Here is a 21,130-nt window from a genome sequence, read left to right as displayed (position 1 = left end):
GCAGTAGAACAGAAGATGAGATGTCCTATATGCCAGTATTTCGGAGAAGACAGCCAGAAGTAAACAGATAATTGTCCTACTACTGCATTAGTTCTCTCGAGTTGCCAGCATGGTGCTAACAGGCAGAAGGTACTGGGGCATGGGAAAAAATAAAAAGGCAGGAGCAGTATGGTCTTCCAGTATGGTTGCAGCACTACTCCAGCACATGACAAGGCTACTGTTCAATCCCATATGAGATGTCTAATATTAAAGAAATGTGTGCAGCAGGTGCATTCTCATATGGTGGAGGTGATATGAACCCTCAACAAACAGGCAGTTTCCCCAATCCAACTCTCACAAGCAGTTGTAACCTTTAGCAGTGAAAGCCAGTCGCTCCTACTGTGACAGTGTTCGGGCCTTCACCCTGTCAGGGGGAACAGAGATCCCTCCCAGCCTGGCATAGGTGGTCTACCAAGGCGAATGCCAGAGTCAGTCTTACCCCAGAGGCAGGTGAGGGGGTTGGGAGGGTCCCAGTCCAACCAGCCCATGAACCCCTTAACTTTGCTGTGATGATCGATCTTGGTTCTGGTGCCTCGCAATGCCTTGCACCCTTAATGTTGGCCAGACTGCTCTTTTCATTTTAGGACTGCAAGAACCGACATGCAATGCAGCATCAGAGAAACCCAGAGGACTGCAGAACAAAGCCGCCGGCGTAGAGAGCAACCCTGAATCTCCAGTACCAGTCGCAATACAGCACAGATCAAAGTGATAGAACTTACCACAAAAGCAGGCACACAGCCCACAAAATGAACATGGCAAACAGAGACGGATTTGAATGCTCCGTGTGGTGGAAGAGGGGCCAGAAGGGATTTTTCAAGAGCCCAATGAACAGATCCACAAACAGAGAAGGCAGAGATTGGCCCCTAGCATAAACTGAGAAACAAAATCAAGGGGAGAGGAAAGACAGAAGACATGGACTGCTGGTATAAAGGACCCAGAGCAAGGAGTGAAAGGTGTTCGGGTGTATTAGAAGGTGTGGAGGTGGACTGAGAGACCTGTCGAAGGACGGAAGGTGGAACAGAGTACTGAGGAGTCTGTGGAGGAGTTCGATGAAGGTGCAGGTGAGGTACTGTGTGTGAGAGAATGGTACCAAGTGGAAAGAATGTTGCTGTGACTGTGAGAATTTATTGGATAGTGAGTGGCTGAAGAGGGGTAGTGTGAGTATAGAGGGTGGAAGGCTATAGTGTTGTGTGAGGGTGTTGGAGGTAGTAGGAGATAGAGGGTGAGAGTGTGAGAGACAGATAGACAGAGGGAGAATGTGTGAGAGAGAGGAGACATAGGGGAAGGAGCTGTATATGTAGGTAGGTTGAGATGGGAAGTTTTACAGATAGAAAAGGAGAGACGTGTGGGAAGACCAGAGGGACAGAAGATGAAAGCGGTGGGAGGGAGAAATGGAGAGGAGATGGGGTGAGAAGACCAGAGGGAGTAGGGAGAGAGAGGAGACGGTGGTATGGAGTATTAGGAGAAAAGGGATTAGTGAGTAGAGAGGCATAGGAGCAGGGAAAGGAGCAAAATGAAGTGAGACGGAGAGAGAGAGAAAGAAAAAAGGAGTACATGAGTGCCTGACAGCGTACAGACACCGTTAAGAACACTACTGAGACCATTCATGTGGGACTATTAGAATAGGATATTCCTAGGAAGCCCCAGAGGGACTAAGTTAGATTAAGGATCTGAATTTAAGGCCCTCCTGTTGTAGAGAGGCTACATTGGCCAGTAGGGGGGTCACCAACTATAGAATTCATGCTAACCTTGGGGGTTATGGTCACCTGGGTTAGGGTTGAGGGAGCCTATAGAAGGTTGAGGAAGCAGCCAGAATCAACCCTTAGTCAAAGCCACCTGCAGTCTAAAGATCTTTAAAGAATATTTTGTAAAGTTGTGTTAATAAAAAACCCTTGAATCATCTATCAGACTCTTGATATTGGTAAGGCAACTTATGGCAAATGGTGTCATTGTAGGATTGTTCTGAACCCTATACATGGGCCACCCATGATGCAGGAAAATGCAGAGAATAGTTCAAATTACTAAAACTGCCAGATTACATACAAGGGCTTCGCTTAAGGCTGCTCAATGTGACCTATCTGGAGATAAGAAGGTGGGGGCCCTGCCAAGAGGGAAGGCCTAAGTGAGGACCTACCTTCGGGCAGAAGTCCCAGAAGGCATTTATGGAGGATTGCCACGATGCCCTGTCTACCAAACAAATACTCTGTAGATGTGGGGGTCATCGATTAAGACTTTGGGGAAAGGTAAAAGTTGTCCTCTTGACCTGGGGCACAACGGTTAAGTAGTTATGTGAGAAGATATTGACCCCAGATATAGAAGAGTTTGATGACCTAGAGGACACTGAGGGGACTGAGGCTTAATTCAGAGGGAGGAACCAAGCCTAAGGGGGCAACCAACACCCAGAAGAACTGTCAGGCCCAGAGTCATTTCAGTTTGCAGAAACCCAAAGAGTGGATGCCTTATTAGAGCAGGCTCAGAAATCATTGGTGACGGAAGAAGAAAGCAAGACATCCAATTCTTCATAGAGATAAGGAGACTCATTTACAGAGGTGATGTAAGCCCAAAGGTGGTGGGATCAATTACTATGAACTTCTGGGCCCCAAGCCCTTCCAGAAAACCGTAATGGAGCTGGCACATACAAACATCATGGCTGGACATATGGGACAAGAAAAGTCTTAAAGAAATGTACTCATTGGATTTTACTGGTCGTGAGTCAATGCACACAACAAACAATTGTGTACAGTTTGTCCCATGTTAGAAGAACTCTCCTGATGATGTACCAAAGGCTGTACTGCAGCACTTACCTATCAAGCAACTATCATGATCATTAAAGACTATACAACCAGATACCACCGAGGCCTACATGTTACGAAGCAATACCACAAAGGAAATATTGAAAGTATTGATCCCCTTCTTTACCAGAGTGTGCTTTCCTCAGGAAACTTTGACAGACCACAGTAGCAGCATCATGCCTAAACCGGGAGAGATGAGGGAATTCATGTACATAAAAACCTTGCAAACGTCAGTTTATCATGACGAAATTTATGGACTCATCGAAATGTTCAATCAGACGTTGAAGCGGATCCTATGAGAACTAGTTGATGACGAGGGAAAGAAATTGGAACAATTTAATTCCTTGGGCCCGCATCATCATACGGAAGACACCCCAATCCTCCTCTAGATTCTCCCCTTTTGAACTAGTCTACGGGCAAAACCCACAAGATGTCCTCAGCCTCATGCAGAAAGAATGGGAGAAACCTAAAAATCTTCAAACCAGCGACCCTCTCCTGCTCCGAAATACTGAAGAGCAGATGAGAGAAAGTCCAAGCACTGGTAAAATCCCGTCTCCAGGCAGCACAGGCCTCAAAAAAGAAAGCCTATAATCAAAAACGAAAGGTGGGGGATAAAATAAATGGTTCTCCTGCCCACGACCCAAAATACATGTCTGTCAAGATGGCATCGACCCCACATTATCAAGGTGGTATTAGTCCTGAACTACAAATTCTAGTAGGCAGATCAGAGGAAACCCTCTCAATTATCCAACATCAATAAGCTCAAGTCTTGGAAGGAGAAAAGCAATCCCTCCTTGATTGCGTTTCACGAAAATAACACTTGAAAAACAAAACTCCTCTACTTATAACAGTGCATGGTGTGACAATTTCTCTGGGGCCTCCTGTCCAGCATCACAAAGATCTACAGAAATTCTTAGACACATACCTGGATGTCTTCTCTGAGAAACCAGGCAGAGTTAACAAATAAAACTTTCAAGCCCAATAAAAAGGTTCATGAGGTGATAAAGAAAATGTTGGAACTGGGCATGATTGAGAGATCCATGATCCATTAGCAGCTGGTCCTCCAATGGTGCTTGTGCCAAAAACAGATCAAACTTGGCGGTTCTGCATTGACTTCAGAAGACTCAACGAAGTGCCAGAGTTTAAATCGGTGAAGCTGGGCAGTGCCAAATGTACATCCACCCTCGATCTTACAAAATGATAATGGCAAGTACAGCTTGATGCCGAAGCCAAGACAAAGACGGTATTCTTTCCACCAGGACTCTTACAGTTCAGGTGCTTCCGTTCTGCTTACATGGAGCCCCAACTTCATTGCAAAGGCAAATTGGCAGGGTACTGGAACCATGCCAAAGGTTTGCTGGGGTTTACTCAGATGACATTGTTATTCACATAAAGTCGTAGGGAGACCATATTACTCCTCTCTATAATGTCTGCAATTATCTAAGAAACAGTTGGAAGCCTAGAGACCCAGGCTACCCCCCACCGATGACACCCATTGTGGCCAAAATATGTCTGGAGATGCTTGTGGTCTCATGCAGAAGAGATGTTACCTAGCAGTTTGGTCTGGACTGCTCCTTTGGGGGGGGCCAAGCATATATTTACATATGTTCTTTCCCCTTTCTGTAATGGGTTGGCAGGCAAAGAGCGATGGTCTGGAGAGTTGCCCAGAGCAACTGCCAGAGGTTGAAGATGAATTCTAAACCTTACAGCCATCACCTTTTTGTTTTGTCGTCCCGAGTGCGATATGCATGCCCAGAAGTGGATGCACGTGCCTGCTGGGCCTAGAGGCCCAAGCTACTCCTCACTGATGACGGCCAATGGGGTCGAAACATGTCTGAGGATGCATGTGGTCTCGTGCAGAAGGGGTGCGACCTAGCAGTTCAGGCTAGGCTGCCCCTTTGTGGGAGGGACCAAGCCTGATTTGCATATGGTCCTTCCCCTTTCTGTAATGGCTTGGCAGGCGAAGAACGATGTTCTGCAGGGTTGCCCAGAGCAATTCCCAGAGGTTTAAGATTCATTCTAAACCTTCAAGCCATCGCCTCTTTGTTTTTGCCTTCTGACCCTTGCCAGCTGCTACATAAGTCACAAATATGCTCTGAGCGGTATGGAAACAGCTGACCTTTACACATAAGATAGCAGAACCTACTTAATATCCAATCATCCATGGGATGATAATATCCTGTGAAAAGTGGAATGTAGAGGCAATCTTGGGTCTGAAAGCGGGGTCTCACTGCAAAACAATTGAACAGGGAGTGATCTGGAAAAAAGGTGCAGCACACAAGTATCCCAAGTTCCCCAATCCTCTTGGTCAAAGCAAACAGGACCCAACATACTGTTTTGAGTGTATGAAACTTAAGGTCGATCCCCAAAGAGATTTGGAAGGATTTAAGACCCAGAGATAAATCCAATGTAGAGAGCTAACCTTAGACCTACCACAAAAAATCTGTCAAGTAGGAACCAAGAGATATCTGGGGCCTCGCATGCACTGAGAGGACTAGCCCCCGCCCCGGGTTTACATCATGCAGAAAAGACTCACCAGTCCTTATCATGCGTTTCGTGCATGAAGTGACACTTGGCAACCAGAGTAGAAGATGATGCCCGAAAGGAAAAATGTTGCCTGGCTTACCCTTCCTTTTTAAGGACCATGCCACACTACTCCAGCTATTGCTCTATGGCCAGAGAGAGGATGCCACTATTGGGGGCAGCACTTTTGCCAATATTTGTAGGTGGCCCTGTGAACAACTTGAGTAAAAGGGAACCAGCTCCTCTTTGGCCAAACTAGGGTCATAAATAGGATCCGCCAAAAGGACCTCTGTATTTTGCAGAGGACTTTCGGAAAGACAGGAATTCAAGGAAATGAATACAACTCCTCTGACCAAAGTAACAAAAGAGCATTCACCCACCATGCCAATTGGTCTAGACATGTGGACACACAACAGAGAAACAAGGCGTTCCCCAAGATGCAAAGAGATGTCTGGCCGCAGACCTCGAGTACAAGTGGTCTGATGGAATGCTGCTGGCTTTGGGCACAGCTGCTGGGATGAAGGAAACCTAATCAGTGAATCTGCTTCCATATTGTCAACTTCCCCTGTTATGGGTTGCTGCCAGCGAGAGTAGATTTTCCTCCATCCTCTCCACTAGGCTGAGAGCCACCTGAATGAGCCCCTCACTACTGGTTGATGTAGGAAATGGTCTTGTGTTGTCTCACCGTGCCAGCACTGGGAACCGCCTGACCTGGGTGGCCAAAATCAGCAAGACTCTGGTTTCAGAACTTTCCCCCATGGAGGGAATTATCATGGTCAGGACTAAAAGGCAATCTGGATTTACAATCCAGATTTGTACTTAAATGTTGTTTCCCATTTTTGGAAATTAGCCGGTGTCCTCTCACATTGAATCCTTCAATCGTCAATCCCCCTGATCTGCATGGGTTCACATGGGAACTGCTCATCTCCTTAGACTAGAGATTATGCTGTCTGCAGACTCTACGGAATCCCAGCTCTGTAAATACTCTCATAACTATGTGCAGCCTATCAAAATATCCTCCCCTAGGGCATTATGATGCTACTTATTTCCACTGGCTTATTCTATAAACAGACACTCATACAGAACGCACACCCAAATCTTTATTGGCTGGTTATGAATACTGAATTTATGATCAGAAAGAAATGATAGGGGCCAACCACTACTCATGCTGTTGACATCAATTTTACTTATTATCTTACAATTTCTGATAGGAATATGATTACTTAATGAACCAAGGTCATCAGAATCTTTGCTTCGGGGGGCACGATTCAAGACAAGGCACAATTTGGTGGCTTTCTTTTTTAATGTAGCTATCAATTGTTTATAATTTGTATGAATTTTCATAATTGTGGGAAATGTGTTGTCAAATTAAAGAAGTGTCTTTAACCTATAAAACACAATAGTTTTCTGGGTTCTATCCTTTTTCATTGAAGAGTTATGAATAATGTTCAATTGTAAATGTTGTGTTAATGGCAAAATATGGGGTTTTATTTAAATTATTTTTTATTTTATTGTGCATTTGTAAGGAGCTTAAACATCAAGGGATTGTGTTTCAGAGTGTACAAAGGGAAGGGAAAAAACAAGACAATGGGCTAAATGAACAATGATGAGCAAAAGGCAGAGGCGGTTAGGCCTTGTGAACATTTCATATGTGCAAGTGCAGTGAGAGAGAAGGGACAGGAGTGGGGGTAAGTGCTGGAGGTTCCACAGAGGGGGGATTGACAGAGAGCCCGTTGAAGGGCAACAGTGCAAGGCAGTGACCACGTGGTAGGAGAGTGGTCACCTGCCAGTAAAATAAGTGCAGGCATGTGAGACAACACAGGATAGTGGGCGCCCAAAGGCAAGTGGAGGGGGGAGGCTGAAGGTGTTTGGACAGAAGGCCAGGACCCAGAAGGACACATAAGGGCCCAGGCCACCAATCTCAGCGACTGTGGGAGTTAGCACGGGAGGGATAGGGGGAAGGCGCAGAAGAGGAAAGTCTTGAGGAGCTCACAGAATTTGAGGAGATACGGCTCAAAACAGAGGAAGGGGGAGGCTGTTCTAGAGGAGGGAGCCAGCCGAGGAAAAAGATGCACCGGATCGCTGCTTAGAGAAGCAATTGACAAGCAGAGGGTTGGAGGCAAAGGATCGGAGAGATCGGGAGTGAGAGTATTTGGGGAGAGCAAGTTGTAGATAGAATGGTCCCAGGCCCCAGACAGCCTTATGGATGATGCAGAGGTATTGGAATTTGATCCTTGAAGCGACCGGGAGCCAGTTGAGAGATTTTAGGCCTGGAGAGATACGGCCCCTGGGATTGAGGCCAATGATAAATCGTGTAGCCCTATTCTGGATTAGCTGGACAGGGCGGAGAGATGAAGAGGGTAGATTAAGGAAGAGCCTGTTGCAATAGTCCAACCTACAGGGTACCAGAGCTCTAGAAACATTGAGCTTCTGGGGAAAAGTGAGGAATGGGAGGATACCTCTGAGGAGGTGGAGTTCGAAATGGGCCTTCTTGCAAGGTCCAGGATTTGAGGAAGGAAAGAGAGAGGCGTCGAAGACGACTTCAGGGTTTATGGCTTCAGAGGAAGGAGTGGGGGGGGAGTGCCCATAGAGGATGGCCAGAATGAAGGGAGGAAAGAATGAACAAGAGTCCCAACAGGAAGGATCTCAGTCTTGCTGGCGTTGAGACAGAGGTCATTAGAGGCACACCAAGACTGGATGGCAGACAGGCAGTCAGGAATTGTAGAGGCAGTAGGAGAGATTCAGAGGGAAGTTTGAAAGAGTTAGGCGTCATCTGCATAACACTGGAAGTGCGGGGAAAAAGTCGAGCTAAGCTGAGCAAGCTGGGCGAGATAGATGTCAAAGAGCCAGGGCGAAAGGGTAGAGCCCCGGGGAATGCCACAAGTGAAGATAGAAGTCATGGGAGAGGAGAAAGAATCCAGGATAACAAGGGAGGGATGGTCAGTGAGGAAGGAGGTCAGCCAGTCTAGGCCCGCTCCGAGAAACCTACGGTATCATGGAGCCGCTTTGTGAGGATGAAGTGGATGACCTTATCGAAAGCAGAGAGATTGAGTAGAATGAGAACAGCAGGTACGTTAAGAGCGAAGAGATGAAAGCAGTTCTTCATGGGTGTTCAGGAGAGCAGTTTCCGTGCTTCTGGATGCTTGAAATCCACATTGATGATCATGTAGGCAACCAACGTGCTCAGTATGCTGGGTTAGTTGGGGGAAGACCAACTTCTCCAGAAGTTTCCCAAGGAAGGGAGTGATAGAGATAGGGTGCTAGTTAGCCAGACACAAGGGGTCGGCGGAAGGCTTTTTCAGGAAGGGGTGCACAAGGGAGTGCTTGGGGGAAGAGGGGAAAGACCGGTTAGCAAGAGAATGATTAAAGGAATCAGCCAGTGCAGTTGCAAGGGAGCCGGTGTGGTCCTTAATAGTTCTGGAAGAACAGGGGGAGACCTATTTGGAAGAGACCTACATAGAGCAGACAACTCTAGTGACCTCATCCGAAGTCATGGGAGAGAAGGAGGAGCGAGTGGGTGAGAGGCCAGGGGCAACGGGGAAGGACGGAATAAAGAGTACTCCGGATGTCCCGAGTGTTTGCAGTCAAGTGTGTTGCCAGTGCAGAGGGCCTGGGAGGGAAGAGCGAGGTGGAGACTGCAGAAGGATTGACTAGTTCCTTGCAGATTTTAAAGAGTTCTGCCTTGTTGGATGCTCCAGGGACGCAAGCCTGGATGTGGGCCCTCTTCTTGGAACAAATGGAGAGACGATATTGCCTTTGGAGAAGGCGACGGAGCAGTTTGTCAGAGGATGAGCTTGAGGTCTGCCACTTACGTTCAGCAGCTCAGCACTCACATTTCATGGAGGAGGCAGATGTCAGAGGAATGTTTGTTAGCAGAGCGAGCATTAATGTTGGCTAAGTGGAGGCGGTCAGCACCTTTGAAGATTTTCAGAGGTGGGGTAAAGGGGGGGTGGTACATCCCTCAGGGGTGGTGAGGGAGGTGCATAGAGGAAGTAGAGGTAGCAGGAATGGGAAGGAAGTTGATGAGAGATGGCAGGCACTGGTCAAAGTGGAGGAGATTGGGTTGATGACCCTGAGCCATAATAGTGCCATTGCGATAGACATCAATGATGCACCTGGAGGATGAGAAGCCAGCCAAGAGTACTTCCGATCTAGTGCCAGCATTAATGGGTGAGGAACAAAAAGGGGTGAGAATGGAGATAAGATGTGGAGTCCATAGGGCTGGGGAGAGGACTGAAAAGAGGATATCAGTGACAATCTGTGTGGAGGTAGCGCTGACATAGGTGTCTGCGATAGGCAAGCCACGGTTAAAAGAAAGGAGATCTTTTTTTGAACTTTTTTCTTCCAGACTTAGTGAGAGAGGTAGGATAGGTGCTAGAATAGCAGTTAGAGTAGATGAGAGGGATGAGAGAGCCATAGAGATGTAAGGGAGGGGAGTAAATGGCAGGAAGGAGATACTGCACAGGCATGAGACAACTCACCAGGTGGCCTACCAGGCGAAAGCAATGGGTGATTTTAAGAGCACACCTAGATTTGATTTTAGACAAAGAGCACTAAAACATCACAAAATGGAGAATTCAGCAATTTAAAAGCACACCTAGATATTATTTTAGCTAACAAGCAATAAAACAGCACACAATGGAGGATGCAGCAATTTAAAAGTCAACCTAGATTTGATTTTAGCCAAAGAGCACTAAAACATCACAAAAAAGAGGGGTACGTTTGTTTGGGCGCTCATGAGGAGGACAGAAAGGGTTAGGCACAGGTAGACAGTGGAAAGCTATAAGTGAGATATACATGAAATACCCATGTGAAATGGGGGGAGAGACAGAGGAGGCAGGAGGCAGCAGGAACCCAGATGGGGTCGGGTTTAGAACCAGGTGATCCGGTGTGCATACTGGTGCAGAGAGGTGACACATTCTTTATTGTCCCAGAATGCAGGGATGTAGTCAGTTTGGTTGGTGTGCAGCATAGGCTAAGAAGGTAGCAGACACTGCGGCATGGAGGGGGCTCCCCCCCAGCTCTGGACAGGGGTGTTGTGTGGGCCTTAGTGCTGGGGGTCGGCTCTTCCATGGTACAAAGAGGGGTCTGCCCTGACGTCTTTAGTTTTGAGGTCTACTTGTTAACTTTAATAGGCCTAGAATTATTCTATCATGTCACAAACTGGCAGAGACATTCTGAATGTAGTAATACTCATTAGATTTGAGAAATACAGACAAAAATAGATGTGAAGGGTACAGCTTTTTTATTTATTTTGCTATTAATGCATTTCAAAGTCATGCATTTGTTTTTTGTTTTTTTTGGTAAAAAGGGTTCAATACATTAAGGGTAGTTCCTATTCTCAAAACCTTGATGTAACTGAGTTAACAATTAAATTGCATTCATACAAAGCTTAAAACAATATAGTGCTTTGGAAATCAATTTGTAACCACCACCTATAGTGACAAGTGATAGTACAGGTACATAATACAAACTCCAACTAATTAGACAACAATATATGGTATCGCAGTTGGTTGTATGTAGCCAGGCTAAAGGGGGGCGAAACACGTGGTCTGCTCTTCCGCCTGCTGGGTCCAAGTAGGCCAGATAACAGCAGGGAAAGGCCAATCACAGGGAACACAACTCCGGTTCCATGGCAACCCTCTGAGGCACTCCTTTGCTGAGGAAGAGGGCGGCCATCATGCAGGGTGGAAAACAAAGCGAGGATGGTGCAGCCGGCACATGTTGCAGTGAGAAGGCAACACAAGATTGCAGCATGGTGGAAATTGAAATATAGCTGCAAATGTTATGCAACTACAGAGGGGCAGCACCTCGCCGTTAAATCTGACTTAATAAGAAGGCCCTAACTTCAGTGATTGCGCTCTGGACCAGCAAGAAATTAAAAGCACACTACTTGGTGGGATCGGGGAAGGGTAGCCAAATGACTCTCGCGCTCCAGGCTTTCGGTAGAGGGAATAATAAGAAATGTACTAACTGAAATGATGTTTATTTCCACAAGGTATCCTCAGTATTCCAGCAAAGATATGCTAGCCTTCCGAAATGGTTTATACAAGCCCAACCAAGTAATGCATTTGCACTATGAACAACATCTTGTGTATAGACCCATGACTCCACTAAACACATTTTTGTGTGGGGTTCAAGGTGATTGATTTGACAGACCTCTTGTTCTCGACACTGTTTGAGTGGATGGCTGGGTATATTAACACTTAAAGTTCACAATGTCATTTTTGATGGCTGCATCTTTGTTGAAGCTTACAATTAATGCAGGCTTGTTTTTATGAGCAAAACATATCATTGCAGTTTGAACTCGGGAATATCAAGCCTTATCTTGTCAAAATATGTTCTCAGCCACTCCTAAGGCTGGGGCCGGCTTGCTCTAAGGTGAGGTTCTGGTCACTTGAAAACAACAGGATAGAATGGAGACATGGATACACAGGTTTTCAAATCACACAACGCATGTCTTTTCGAATCATGTGCATAGATGATATATTAATTAGAATTGTTTGCAACGTGTCACTGTGGCTTTGTACAGTACATTTGACAGTAATTGAATAACGTTCTAACAACAGGTCAATCAGTTTTCTTATCACCATGCTCTCATTGATTCACGGACACACTGCCAGAAAGTAGTGAGAGGAGGATATTTAGAAATAGCAATCCTTTGGAAACTAGTGGTTATTGCTTGTTCTCAGTGTTTGAGAATCAACATGAGCATGTTGATAAGAAAACTTTCTATCTAGTAATTGAGTGACAAAACCGATGTAGGTTGTGTCTGCCTCATTTGAAAATGTAAAAGGTATAACTGACTGCTGTGAGAAAAAAAGCTACCACGGTCCCCATATACAGTTCTTGACTAGTGTATTTGTTTTTGCTAAATTGATTTTAACAACACGCACTGTAATAACAAGTCTGGCTCTTTTGAAACTAACCCTGTACACGATTGAACTTTAAAATGTCAATATTGCATGTGAAGCGAGTTCCTTTTTCATGCTAATTTTTGTATGCATGTTTTTGATTGAATTAATAAAATGTAATTTTGATATTTCCACATTTGTACTGGAGATCGGCATGCAGTTATTGGCTGCAAATCGGTCCGAAAGTTGAAATAAAACAGGAGGGGGCGGAGGGTAGCTCGTTACTTTGAGTTATATGAAGTAATTGAATAAATACATGATTTACATGGAAGTGTCTTTGAAACAGTGAAGGCATTTGCACTTGTAATTCATAGGCCAGAACCGGGCACCTTGTTCTGAAATATAACAGTGTTCTTTTCATCATACACAATATCCTGCTCAAACCTTTGCATAGTGCCTCATATTGATATGTCTGCATCAAACGCCATTCATTTCCCTGCCTAGCCAAGTTGCAAAGTTGGGCCTCAGTGCTTTTGGATGCAAATGGGCTTTTTGAATCTTCTGTTGTTGCAATTAAAGTGGGTCGCAAACCAATTCCCTTTGGACTCGCTTGTATAAAATGTTCCCGAAGAGTGTCTGAAAACCTGAAACAGTTTGTGGGGTTTCTCATAACTCTCATTCTTTTCCTGAGTAACATTTTTTTATACAATTGAGCCATATGCAACACATTTAAAAGATGCAGTACTGTTTTTCAGTGTCAGTTAGCTTTAGAGAGATATGTTCCGTTTATTCCCACATACTGGAAATGAAGGTTTCAGATCTTCCGGCCAACCTGCTCCCTTCTTCAGAAGATTCTCGATTCAGGAGAGGAAGGCTGGTCTCTTGCAAGCGTCCCAGGCAAAGTGAGCCCGACTGCTTCGGCACTGGGTAGGTCTTGATGATAACTCAATGGCGTACCCACTTTGAATGATTTACGGAATCCAGGGTTCTGTCACTGACATTTTCCACTAATACTTGAAAAACATCTGTCTACCCTTGGTAAACTCTGACAGGGAAGGCTTGCCTAGTGAAGGCCTAGCCGTCTTCATCAGAGATATGGCCTTGGACTAAGGAATGTTGGCCTAAGTGTGAGGCCAAAAGGATTGTACTTCCCCCATTCTTTGAAACACTGGCTTATTAAGAGCCCTGTGTGATGCCCTGGTTGTTGAAGGGCCATGCCTGCTTTTCTTAGCCAATTTATTCACCATCTTACTGTTTGTGTATTTATAGACCCTATCTTCCAGTTACTTGCCAAAAAATGTGGCTCCTTTAAAAATGAAGGTGCAATTATATACACTTTGTTTGCTGAATCCGTGATCCAGTCCGTGACATGCACCTCCCTGCTGGCTGCTATATAGCTGCACCCCTCATATCGTCGTAGGCAAGATTTGACAGAAATGCAGTCTGTAGTTGCATACTTTCAACTAATTCTTTTTTTTTTATAACGCTGTTTATTTGGGTTTATACAACAAAACACCATGAACATAGGCATTCAACTGAAAGTTGCGGCAGTAATGACAGTAAGAGGCAGTAGGGTCAGGGGGGTACATTGGATATATCAGAAAAACAAAAACGGATGGCAGTTCCAAGTATATCGGGTGTCCAAGGGGGTGGGGGAGAAAGGAGGGATGGAGGGGGAGAGACATTTCTCAGTACACATGTAGCCATTTCCCCCATATCTTCTTGAATTTCCAGGGGCAGCCTCTCGCGTTGTAGATGTGGTGTTCCATAGATGCGCACCTGCTTACTTCGTTGATCCATCGGTTCAGGCATATTGACTCTGCCGAACCCCAAGTTGCGGCGATCAGCCGTTTCCCTGCTCCCAATGCCACCGCTAGGAACTATTTTTCATATTTGGTGAGGTCTACCTCTCCCCTGATGTGTCATTTTGGGGTCCTTCAGGATTAGTGATCCCATTATGTTGAAAATCTTGATGCATCCGTCCAAAAAGGATTGTAACACGTCACAGTCCCAGATCATATGGAAGAAGGTGCCCGTTTCCCGTGTACATCGGAGACAAGTCGCATCCTCGGTCCCTCTCCATTTGGCAAGGGCTGTCCGAGGATAATAGGAGCGGTGGAGTATTCTGAGTTTTATCAGCCTCAGTTTAGCCTCCATACCTATCTCTCTGGGGAACATCAGTGCATCTACCCAGTACTCCGGTTCCATCTCACCCAGGTCCCCTTCCCACTTCTCCTTCAATTTAGTAAGCTCCTTAGTTCCGAAAGAGTTAAGGGCCTGGTAAAGCGTGGAGGTGACTTTGGAGGTGGTACTTTGCGGGAGAATGTTGGTCTCCAGGGGGGAGCAAGGAGGTATAGTAGTTATGTCCGTCAACTGGGTGTGTATGGCATGAGCAAGTTGTGCATGCCTAAACCGGTCCATAGGCGTCAGGCAAAATGTGTCTTTCAGGGTTTCAAAGTCTAGTAGGCGTCCCTCTTGGATCACGTGTGCCAGTGTGTATATCCCTCGCTTTTTCCAGTTCTTGAAACAGCCCATTCTTTGTATTTCTGGGAGGTGCGCATTGTACCATAAGGGTTGGGCTAATGTTGGTTTTGATCCCCAAACATGAAGTGACATTCTTGGTATTTTCGATACTCGTCCGTTGTCAGGGTATAGGCCTGGAGGAGTGGTACGGGGTGCATAGCCGCTGCCTCTATGCAGATATGTGGTAGTGTGGCATCCCCATATATCCATTCGTTTACCACCCCCGTCTGTGCCGCTAAATAGTATGTGCGAATGCATGGTAGTCCAATGCCTCCCTCCAATACTGAGTGCTGCAGTGTTGTGGGAGCGATTCTGGGTTGTTCCCCCCACCCTCCAAAGCAATGTGCGTAAGTTCTTGTCTATTATTGCAAAGGTTTCGCGAGGGATGGGTAGTGGAGCATTTTGTAGGATGTACAAGAGTCTCAGGAATGTCATCCTCTTGAACAGCGCTGCGCTGCCCTGCCCATTAATGCTAGTGAGAACGATTGCCAATGGGAAACGTCCCTACTAAATCTGTTTAGTAAAGGTTGCAAGTTGAGCTGAAGGAACCTATCCAGAGTTCGGCCAATACGTATGACCAGATATGTGAAGTCTCGAATGGAGACATGGTAGGGGCAAGTCTCAAGGATCGCGGCGTCACCTCTCTGATTCGGGAAGTACAAGTTTTTTTGGTTGTTCACCTTTAGGCCCGCAACATTTTGGTATTCCCTAAGAGTATGGGACACAATTGGGCAGGAGCTCACAGGGTTGCTAAGGTATATGAGGAGGTTGTCTGCATATAGTGAGAGTCAATCCTCTCCTCCCCCCGGCCAGGTGAATCCAGACCAGTTTTTATTCGTTCGAAGTTTAATTACTAGTGGCTCGATGGCTAATAAGAATAGGAGGGGAGAGAAAGGGCAGCCCTGCCTGGTTCTGCGTCCCAGTGGAAACAATCTGAAAGACCTGCCGTTCACTCTCACAGTTGCTTCTGGGGATGCGTAGAGAAGTTTAACCCAGGAGACGAAGCCCCACCTGAAGTTCATCCGACCCATGATATCCCACAGGGCCTCCCACCCGACTGAGTCAAATACTTTGTGCAAATCCTGTTCCTTTTTCTTCTAGATTTCTCCTGGAGGTCGGCCCAATGTTTGGCTATATGTCCTCATCGTGTGGTTTTATCAGGTGGCCCCGATCAGGATCTAGAGTGGCGCAGGATTTATGCCGGAGAGGAGCTCATCTGCATCAGATCTTAAATCAGGAAGTGTTGGGCTTCCATCGACCACGGAGCATTACTTACGGAACTCCAGCCCGCCCCTTTTAAGGAGCGCTCTGTGAGCTTTGCACACCATTACATCAAAATACCCTGTTGTGACATGGAAACATAATTGGCAACAATAATGAGATGCCTGAACCTCCTACCTCAATCAAGGTCCAGCATCACATTACCTCCTCCTGGTTCTGACCCATACCTGGTGCCTCCCAGGGAGAATGCAGCTCCGAGCTGAGCTCTGGAATCCAGAGCTCTTCCCATTTAGCTGGGCTTCCAGGGCTGACCTATTACTGTGTCCCAAGTAAAGCAGGGGGCGTATGAGATCTACCATTGGAAATAATGATGGGAGCAATCTCAGCACCCGCACTTCACAGAGAAGATCTACCCAGGAAGACAGAAAATGAAACTGGACTTGTGTTTCTGGTTAACAGTACTATACCAGGATGGAAGCGGGCTCGAGGTGTAAAGAAAATCATTGATTGGGGAAGCTGGCAAGAAGATGGAACATCTTCCGTGAGTGAGCAATGGGACGATGAAAAGTAACGTGGATGTAAGGAAGGCTACTGGTAACTAATTATGGTATTATATCATAGAACATTTTCACTTATGAATAAAGCTTTTGTAAGGTAGAGTCATTATTTCCATTAAGCCTGCCAAGCAAGAATAAGGTTGTAGTGCCAACGCGGCTCTTGACAATCTGTTATGCAATGCAAACTCTCCATTAGCCCACATATGAAGGTGACACCCGCCAGGGGGTTCACATAGCCCTCAAGTTTTCCTGTTCCATGTTTTTCTATGAATTCTGGAATTCGTAGTCCTAAATGTAAAAAAGAAAAACACAAAACTACAAATACCAGAATTCCAAGATCAAAAAACAGCACTTGATGGCTCTTGCATGAAATTGGGAAACTTGGAAGCTCTGAGCTCAGTTCACACTCACAGAAACAGGGCTTGGTGGGGCTGATTTGCTATGTGTCATCCTCCACCAGCCGCATTACAAACATGATATGTGAAAACTCTAACTTAAAGTTTATATGGAGTGCATGCATATGTTGATGAGGCACGATGGGCGCAGTAGGGCCTTGCTAAAATCTTGCTGTTGGCCTATTGCACTTACCATCAAAAAGATTTGTAGTGTAAATTTGGGGACAGAAAACACTGAAAATCTTGATAAATGATGTAATGGTCGCCCAAGACATATCATCTTCCTGCCAATATCTCTGGTCATGAACCACAAGCCTATCTTGTGCACTTTAGTCAGAGGAAATCTGTGCACATTGCTGCTCATGTGAGCAGCACTATATTAGATTTCCATCACAAAACGCCCTGCCAGAAGCCTTCCTTATTTCAGGTGTGTTTTGGCTTTCTTCTATGTGCTATAATCGCAGAGGCTCAGGTGGAGAGAAGTGTTTGTCTATATAGGCCAGGTAGACCGGATGCCCAAGACGCAGAACTTCTTTGGAGTCAACTTGATTGTTTTCGGTTCATCAGGCCTATCAGTTAGTTACAAAATACTCCACAATTGTATGTCTCCGTGGCCTAGATGTTCCTGTATCCAGATAGAAATCTTGGCATTATATATTTTTGTATAGCGCTACATGTCTGACTCCTGTTACTTTTAAGCACTGTAAATAAAATGGTGATATGACTATGAAATGTAATAGTAATTAATGTATCCACCTCAAAGGGATGAATGGTGGAGTCAGCCCTGCTGAAATATGAACTTGGAACATGCAGGCTGGCACACGTCAGAGTTGAGCTTTTAACTCGCTGAGCTATCCAATTCTGACAGAGAATGTTGTTTAAACAACTGTGCAGGTAAAAAGAAACCATCATTAGTATATCTACCCCCCACGCACTCCTGTCCTCTCCAGTCTTTTTTTTTAACAACTTTATTTTATTTGGTTGCAATCATGGGGTGAACAGTACAGTACTACATTTATGGCATTGGTCAATTACTTAGCAGAACAAATTTTGAAGGAACTTTCCCTTTACCCTGCCTTGGGAACTTGCCACCCCTCCGCCCTGAACTCCCCAAGTCTTGACAGGACCAGGCCGGGGATTGCCCTCTTTAGTTGTTGTCCCGTAAGAACAAGCTTGGCAGCCACGGTTTGTACCTTTGTGCAGGAAAGTCTCAATCATATTCCAGGATTGGCGACCAGACGTCTGTGAGTCAATGCAATAGGCCTTATTTGGCTGCTGTGACCTTCTCTGCCACTATGATGTCCCATATTTTCACCCACCATAGGAATATTAGCGGGCCCTCTAGGGTTTTCCAAGTGAGGCGATCATGATCCGTCCTGCAAGGAGAAGCTGAGTGATAGGTTTGGCTGTCGCCCCCAATTTTAGGTAAACCCTCAGAACTGGGGTGCCCAAGAGGCTCACGTTAGGGTTTTTCGGGAGTTTGACCTGGGTGATGGCCTCAATTGCAGAGAGTACTTTCTCCCAGAAGGCATTAGCAACAGGACAGTCCCACCACATGTGCAGGTAAATGCCTTGTGACCCACACTTCACCAGCAAAATGGGTCCAACGTGTCCAGGATGCAGTGGAGGAGTAATGGGGGATAGTACCAACGGAGAAGCAATTTAAGAGCGCATTCTTTATTTGTGACACAGATCCGAGGAGGATGCAGTCCTTTCTAAAACAAATTATAGCACTGTAATAAGTGCCATATTCATAAGAAATGAAAGACCCCGAGCCAGTGCACTCCCAAATGCTTTTGTATGCAAATTTAAGGAGAAGCTCAGCGTCTTAAGTGCTCAATTTTGGGATCTATGTGTGATCTATAGGTCAATGGTTTGAATCCAAGTAAAGTCTACACAACCTTTCATCCTTCTGAGGTCTACCAATTATTCATTTTGGTTGCCGAGAAATTATAATTTTACATGAGTGTTATATGTAATGGGCTTTAAAGTGCCACATAAAAAAGGATTACTATAATGAGTAAAAATTAGCATCCATAAACCCAAGTATAGGCTCAGAATAAGGGCATAGTCTTAATCTAGTGTAGCTTGAAGTGCGACTTCTGTACTCGTATTCAACATGCCTGCATAAAAGCCATAGTGTTTCTTTGCTTCCTTGAGATTTGTTTGAATCTTATTGTACACTGAAGCATGTCTGAAGTTGAATGAGACTGGGTAATGAATGCACTGGCAGTGAGATGATGGTGCCTTCTCTCCACTTGCCTGAACAAAATTCAGGATAACAATCTACAAACAGTTATTTAGACTTTTTTTATGTCAGTGCCCCCCATACCCCACCCAATTAACAATAAAAATACAAATACAATTATAACTCCTGGACTCTTCTGCCTTCCAACCCATCCAGTGGCCATAAACCACACACAAAATATCAGCAAACTAACTATGGATAGTGCAGTTGGTGTGGTGGGGGTCACCGACAGGAATAAGGCCAATATATCATGCAAGAAGCACTCCATCCGGTTTGTTAAAGCAAGCTGCAGTGAGTCCATATGGCAGGGGGATCTCTATGTAGAGCACACAGCTGAGCAAGTGGAACTATAGGGACTTAAGTCACGCTCCTTTTTGTCAGAGAGGCCTGCATTCTGACATGTCGCTGATGGAGGTTGATAAGAGGTGGTAATGGCCGAGCGAGTGGACACCAGCTGGGCCCCCGTAACGTGGGCGCAAAAACGTACATACAGCGTCAATAAACGTATTCTGCTATCAAAGGGGTCACTAGAGCTCCCTCTGCTAGCGCAAGGAGTGGGGCAGTGGGTTCGCACCCAACAAATACATCCATTTCCGCCTTCCTTGGATTGTAAATAGGTTTGGAGGATTGCAAAATGGGAGGCATGGTCACTATTCTTCAATGTCAAATGTTTAATAATACAATTGATTTGACGTTGCAAATTTAGAGGATGTCCTTTATTTGCCAGTTGGGCTTTTTGAAACAAATCTTAACTCTACATTCAAAAGGCAGACCTATTGGATTTGCCAATGCTTGTTTTCAATGCAAGGTCCACAACAGCCCGCTCCCCTCTCTCACATCAAATTCCCCGCCTCCCCCTACGTAGTTCCTGTCCCATCACCCCCCACTTGCTGTCTCGTAAACTCACCCTCCGATGTGGACTCCGAGTGCCTCCTGCGGTTCACTTCATGCATGACTACACAATAGGTCGTCTCCGTGTGTTCGGCTTCACACGACACAGGGGGTCTGCGTTTCACGCCCTGGTGCGGAAAAGATCATGGGCTACGCCCCCGGGACATAGACGAGACAGTGCGTTGAGCGCACTTCCGGGTCTGGAAATGTGTCTGTCACTCAAACACGTACCAGGAACCGGTGTACATCAGTTTAGATTCAATTAAAAAAGCCGGTTGCGCTGGGAGAGCACAACATGAAATGCAATGTGTGTCACGTGTGACAATATGCCGTGGTGCTTTGACGTGGATGATTACGTATTTTGTTGTGCAAGCTATTAAAACAGTTTAAAGCTTTATTAAAACATGAGTGAAAACAGAAGTATTTATGTTCTGCCTGTAAACATAGTTTAAGGCGCACTGCAGCGGTTATATTCACATCAGGGTTAATCGACCTTGCCATTAAGCTCACAAATAGTACAGCGACAGATCATATCAATAACCTATGTGCATGGGCGGCGCCACTGCCTACTTTAGATTTTCACTGTCAGGGGCAGAAATGATCCTCCTCCAACCACCATCCAGCCTTGTGTATGAGTAAGGAACCCAGTTCGGCCCCCTACCCAGGTGGAAATGAAACCTTTTAGAGCACATTGATTGTGCAGTAGGAATGGCTATCCCTCCCTCCTACTAAGGGGGGGGGGGGGGGGTTAAGATTCTATTAAGAGACACGGGGGCGAGTATAATCTGCATTACAACTCCTTCATACACGTAAACATTCTGAGGCACCTAGGAGGGAGATTTCATGAGAAATTAATTTCTCCATAGGAATGCATTGGGCTAGTATTATTTTAGGTGGGAGAACGTGAAAAATAGCACTATTTTGCAATATTTTTCATTTAAAAATCGTAAGTCTCCCGCCTAATTCGGGAGGGCTGGCATGACGCAAAGATTTTAGAATGTTAACAAATACCAAACATTTTTAAAAACAGTATAAACCGAAGAGAAAACCACCTACCCCAACACAAAATGGCAGTATTGGCATGTCA

General features: G+C 45.6%; 1 protein-coding gene across 3 annotated transcripts in view; it reads right to left on the bottom strand.

The window, feature by feature from the left end:
• CLN3 (CLN3 lysosomal/endosomal transmembrane protein, battenin) overlaps positions 1-20,360 on the bottom strand; it is a 652,734-nt gene extending 632,374 nt beyond the window's left edge. The window contains exon 1 of one of the 3 annotated variants that reach the window (XR_011304414.1): positions 20,060-20,360. Coding sequence is in view for 2 of the 3 variants with exons in the window: in XM_069652104.1 (XP_069508205.1) it covers positions 20,060-20,105 (46 nt within the window). In the remaining variant the exon portion in view is untranslated. The remainder of the gene's footprint in view (positions 1-20,059) is intronic. The other 2 variants (XM_069652104.1, XM_069652103.1) reach the window with 2 other exon arrangements.
• Between the last annotated feature and the right edge of the window lie 770 nt (positions 20,361-21,130).

This window comes from Ambystoma mexicanum, chromosome 3p, assembly GCF_040938575.1.
Source record: "Ambystoma mexicanum isolate Mex_15411 chromosome 3p, UKY_AmexF1_1, whole genome shotgun sequence".
NCBI classification, from domain to species: Eukaryota; Metazoa; Chordata; class Amphibia; order Caudata; family Ambystomatidae; genus Ambystoma; species Ambystoma mexicanum.
This window is presented reverse-complemented; position numbering and strand designations above follow the sequence as displayed.